Source organism: Osmerus mordax, chromosome 7 (assembly GCF_038355195.1).
Source record: "Osmerus mordax isolate fOsmMor3 chromosome 7, fOsmMor3.pri, whole genome shotgun sequence".
In the NCBI taxonomy this organism is placed as follows: Eukaryota; Metazoa; Chordata; class Actinopteri; order Osmeriformes; family Osmeridae; genus Osmerus; species Osmerus mordax.
Genome location: NC_090056.1, coordinates 4,724,557 through 4,729,966, shown reverse-complemented (window position 1 = coordinate 4,729,966; position 5,410 = coordinate 4,724,557). Strand labels below are relative to the sequence as shown.

Sequence of the window (5,410 nt, the reverse complement as noted above, 5' to 3'; positions counted from 1 at the left end):
TGTCTGTCTGGACTGTGCAAACAGGGCCTTGTTTACAGCTTATCGAATGACGCCAGGCGTTGCTGGACTTCTTCCCCCATCTGGAGCCTCTGGTAATGGGAATGGATGTACTATGGTGACAGGTGACCCCATCCTATCTACTGGATGTTTTATGGGCTAGAACTTGTATGTTAGGCCAATGTGACAGTTGGAGATTTACAGCCAGTGTGGGAGCAAGTGGGAATGAGACGGGGTGACAATGGGGGAGAGGAAGGATAGGAGAGAAAGAAATTTGTGCAGCGACATGCAGCCACATGCAGCACTCAGGTTAAAGGTAGGATGTGGGAGGATGAAATGTGAGTAGAGGTGTTAATGAGGGGAAGGTGTTTTTTGATAGAGACCAGGAGATTAGCCCTCGTGCTGCCTTCGGGTCACATGACCCAAAGGTTCATAACGAACCATCGTTGTGTTTACCCAATTTTACCCAATACAAAAACAAATTAAAATAATTTTCTTTTAACCTTTGCAATGTGGGGGGTCTGAGACAGCCTAGCTGTTAAAAGAAAATGCTTCACTTTGTCTTTGTATGCGGTAAATCTGTCGCAATACGACGGTGGGTCACAATGACTAATGGGTCAGAATGACCCGAAGATAACACAAGGGTTAAAGAGTAAAAGTCTATTAGTGCAGGCAGAGAGAGAGACACTCATCACATTGTAATTCAGTGCCCTTCTGTAACACTTCTAATAAACACCAATCATGGCCAGGATTTTAAAGCCGGTTGTCAGTCAAATATTTGTTGTAGATTTGCTTTTGTTTTTTTTTGCACTTAATTATACAGTATGCATGACCAACGGCAGGAATGCATACATGTTGGGTCTGGGCCTCGGTCTCACATTAATCTATCTTATCAACACATCAGCTCTGTGTTTTTAAACACAGAAGGTCTACCTGACAGATCCAATCTAGAAGATCTTTAGAAAGTCATGCCACTCACACCAGACACAGAATCCAGGTAGGAATGGGGCAGGACTCCATCAAGATCTTTTACTGGATCATAAATAATTTGCCAAAGTAGTTTGGAATGAGCAGCTACTGTAGCCTGACATTACGAGCTAATATCCAATTCACCAATTCAGCTGGCTAGGCTGTAAAGGGGTGACAATGCCAAAGTTCAATAGACCGAGTGATCAGCAACATGATAGATATACTTTATTTGGTCGATGAGTGTAACTAGAACATCAAGTTTGATTTCACTGTGCTAAATGTGCAGGAGTAACAAATGACGAAGGCCATGGGAAATCAGGATAGCCGTGCATGCAGTAGTGGCAGCAAATGTGACTAATAATTGACTAACATTTCTTCATAATAATCTATAGTAAATGGTTTCAAAAGCAACATGAGCAGATCTTTATCACAAGTCACTAATTAAAATAACTCAACCATTGAACTTAGGGAAACATGGAATAAAAGTCTGGAAAGTTCTGAGGTTCCAGGTGTTCTAGAACGTCTGTGGACTGTCGTCGAGGTCGGCTGGAAGGACAGGGCAGGGCGAGCAGCTTCAAGACTGTCCTTTGTGGTAGCACCAATCCCAAATCAAGCCCTAGGCCAGGCTTACACATTGATGGTCTCCTCAGAAGTCATTAGGGCCTCCAGTTCGACCTGGACCAGGCCCTCCCAGCACTTGCAGGACTCCAGCGGGCTGCAACAGCAGGGCTGAGGCTCAGCTGAAACAGTCCATGCTGGCCTTGGCTCTCTCCATCTCATGAAGGAAGTTATAAAACTGTGGGAGTGTCAACTCTGCAGAAGAAAACGGAGGAACATTGAGTACTAGGAAACATGTGATCCAACGAGATTTTGCGGTAGCACACAATGTCAGGCATACCCATGTGGACGTTTTCAGTGGAGTTCCCCTTCCTGATGACCAACTTCAACTAGAATGAAACCACAATTTATTTGGTGTTCAAACGTATTATTTTCAATTTACTTTTAAACATGAACATGAACAACACGTGTGCTCTGAGAGCCACGTACAACAAAACACTGCATATCCTAACCTGAAGAAAGATGTTGCCAAGCTTCTGGATTTCACTGGTCCCAACCGTCACTGCCAAAAGAGAAAATACACTTTAGTAAGCTGCCACCATAATGTTAGGATCTCACCTACGAGCTCCAACACCACACACTGAAGGCCATCTTAGACATACGCTCAAAGACAGATGTACTACTAGGTAGTTACGTGCATACGCATACACACAGTGGGATATCAGTTTGTGTACGTTGCCATGCGTGATGCGTACACAAAAGCATAGTCTGGGTTAGGCTCCTTCGGTCTTATGGCTGGCCTTCACTCCAGCCCCGATGGCCAGACACACACCACTTTGAATGAGTAAAACTTTACATTTCAACACTGCTATTTAGCATAGCCAAGTGCTTAGCATAGCCCTCTAAACCTGCATGCATGGAGGTCATTACCATGACTAAGGCTGAATAGGGTTGGCAAGGGTCATTACTGTTGATTTACTATGATTTACTGATAAGAGGCTGTTGTTATTGTTTTGTAAACCTGATAAAATCTCGAAAAGACCAACTCACGTTAAATTAAACAAACCGTTGACTTTAGTCTCTGGCTCTCATATGAATAAACATGCAGCTTTCACAGAGATAGAGGTCTGGTGTGTCTATGAGAGCAGAACGGTGGGAACAGAGGCTATGTCTCTCCTGAGCTCTCATTCCACCTCCACAGCCTCCTTTCTCTCTTTCTCTTCAACATCAGCACACTTGTTCTTTATTTTGCCCAATGACGATCGCTTCTATTTATGCATGTACAGAAGTACAACTTTTATTCTTTGATTATTTAAAACCTTGATTCCCATGTGTTCAATGTACAGTATATTGATGGAACAGTGTTGAATACAGATCTATTTTACTGAACTCTTACCTCCAAACTTCCACTCCATGTCCACCAGCTGGTTGACCATCAAGGTCTGTCCTATGGCCAGCCTGGACAGCACAGCATAGTGGACGCTCCACTGGACACCAAAATACACAACAACTGATCAGCAACATCAAGCCTGACTAGCACACTCCCTGTTTCGGCACATTACATAATAGATACTATTGTCAGTTTGTATTTTAAAGTGTGGGGTGATTTACCATTGTGTTCATGTTCCAGGGCCTTTATTGATGTATTAATTTACAGATTTTTTGAGCTGTGGCATACAGCCCATGACATTGTCCCCTAAAGTTAACAAGAAGCATTTGAAAAACATAATGATCAGATTACCTGCTGGGAAAAATGAGACGCTTTCTCTTCATTTAAGCCTAGAAAATGAACACAGATATTAAATCATGACAACATAACAGTAGATGACATAATATCAGTGAGACCCATACATGTTCATTCTGGTACAGTATTCCTACGTACCTAACGTCAGGAGGTCTTCTTTAACCTGGTCAGCTGTCAGATTCTTCTTGAGGGCTCCTGAAGTCATTTGAATAAATAAATAAAAAATTTGCCTGAAATCATCTAAATGATAGCTTTTGTCAAATGTTTCATTCTATCAATAGACCATTCAGTCTTGATAAAATATATTTTTGAAGCGGTTAGCTTCAAGTGTGTCTTTTGCATGTTTAAAAAATTGTGCGGAATGGTGGTGATGATAGTAATGACGATGAAGGCATGTACCATGTGGAACCAGGAGAACACTCTTCATCAGGTTCCTCAGTGGACCAGCACTCATCTTGTTAGCTCCCGCAAATTCAATAAGCTCCTGCAGGAACCTGTCTGTCTGCACACACAAGCACAACAACACAACACAATGCAGGACACTGAATAGACTTTACGTTGCAATCAAGCCAGTGTGTTGATATGCTTGACTTCCTTCACTCACCTCTTTTGGTTCCAGCAGGAAGTTATAGAGTATCTCTGTAAGTCGCACAAATTGCTGCATTCAGACACAAAACAGGCATTACTGCATAAATCAGTTGAGCTTCATCGAGGCGCTCTTATCATCTAAACCTGAAAATGCAGGAAAAGTAGGCTACACTGTTGCTGAACTGCTGCTGTTAAACACACTGTACATTGATTGTGATTGCTAAAGTGTCACACAGTCATCACATGACTTGTAGTTGACAACTCACTACAAAATCCTTGTTATTTGCTAGTATTTTCAGTCCAGTGCAATATAATATATCAGTTGACCATGAATGTATTTTAAATGAATCACATGTTGATAGAACACTTGAAACCGCTGTCTGTGAGACAACATATTCAGCGAGTTAGTTACCTACATAGTTAGCTAGCTAGCTAGCCTTGGCTAAGTGTCTCTATCGCATATTAATAACCTCATTTTGGGTTCCTGCATTGCTTACCTGCTCATTGAATTTGTTTAAATTCTGAAAGTCGTTGCTCACAGAGTCTGGTAATGAATCTTTATAAAAATGTAGTTGCAACATTGTTACCGGTATTTGGTTTTTCTCTGATATTTTTTACTGGTGCAGACTTCCGTTTCTATTTCTCAAATTGAATGGAAAGCAATCTTGGTATTCGAAGCCGCACATTCGCCGTGGTACTTAAAGTGCCACGGCGAATGACCACAAACCACTTACATAAAAAGTATTGTGATAGGTATATAGCAGTTTGATGAAAACGGCACGAATATACACTTGAGAATGCAATTTCAGTTTTAGATAATTATTTCAACACAATAACGCGCATGCAATTGTTATCCAGATACAAACATTGAGTACTGTTAATGAACAGTAAGGTCGTGTATGCTATTATTCATATTCCCATTCAACCATTTAATTAGCAGTCCTCATCAGAGGTTATCGAATGATAATATCATCGATCAAGTGGACATCATTTCAGTATGTGATCTGAGTTTAGGACTATACGAACAAGTGCTGTCGATTCCAAACTATAGATGTATTGTTAATTCCCTAATTATTTTACCCCGTTCATTCATCAATCATGTGTAGCCTACTTTTGTACTTGGGAATGGGACCGAGTTAATGAGTCAATGTGTGTCGTAAAATGTCCATGTGACACCACAGGGAAAGCAGTAGACAATTGTCCTTACAGTTTTTTTTATTCGCTTTGGTACTATTCTCACAAGTATGTGGTAAAACTTCACAACTGTTAGTACAAAACTCAAAGCAGATCATCAAAGTCTGTTTTTTCAAACATGTTCATCACATGTTCAATTGACAAAGTACAATGCACAAAATTACACCATCACGTTTTCACCACACCTAATCAGTGTGTCATCAAAGAAATATCTTTCATATGAAGTAATTGTCTTTCACAATGCAATGCTCACAATACTTTTGATATGCTTCTCATCTAATTTGCGTAAATACATTTGACCAACACTTAATCCAACTGATCTTAATGGTTACAATCACTGAACCGTTTGGTAAACCTATA

At 40.8% G+C, this 5,410-nt stretch overlaps 1 protein-coding gene across 1 annotated transcript; it reads right to left on the bottom strand.

The window, feature by feature from the left end:
- Positions 1-1,169: 1,169 nt before the first annotated feature.
- On the bottom strand, positions 1,170-4,510 carry commd7 (COMM domain containing 7). The gene is made up of 9 exons (XM_067239453.1): positions 4,354-4,510; positions 3,873-3,926; positions 3,668-3,770; positions 3,407-3,463; positions 3,266-3,303; positions 2,921-3,011; positions 2,037-2,086; positions 1,865-1,913; positions 1,170-1,779 (listed from the first exon to the last, which is right to left on the bottom strand). Exons 1-9 carry the CDS (start codon positions 4,435-4,437, stop codon positions 1,703-1,705), a joined length of 603 nt encoding a protein of 200 aa, XP_067095554.1. The 5' UTR covers positions 4,438-4,510; the 3' UTR covers positions 1,170-1,702.
- Positions 4,511-5,410: the final 900 nt, after the last annotated feature.

What these genes read in the sequence shown, in the direction of transcription:
- commd7 (XM_067239453.1), bottom strand. Translation starts at nt 4,437, where the DNA reads ATGTTGCAACTACATTTTTATAAAGATTCATTACCAGACTCTGTGAGC. An exon ending in TAAACAAATTCAATGAGCAG is followed by an intron (nt 3,927 to 4,353) that starts GTAAGCAATGCA and finishes GTCTGAATGCAG; the next exon opens with CAATTTGTGCGACTTACAGA. An exon ending in CGTCTCATTTTTCCCAGCAG is followed by an intron (nt 3,012 to 3,265) that starts GTAATCTGATCA and finishes TTTGGTGTCCAG; the next exon opens with TGGAGCGTCCACTATGCTGT.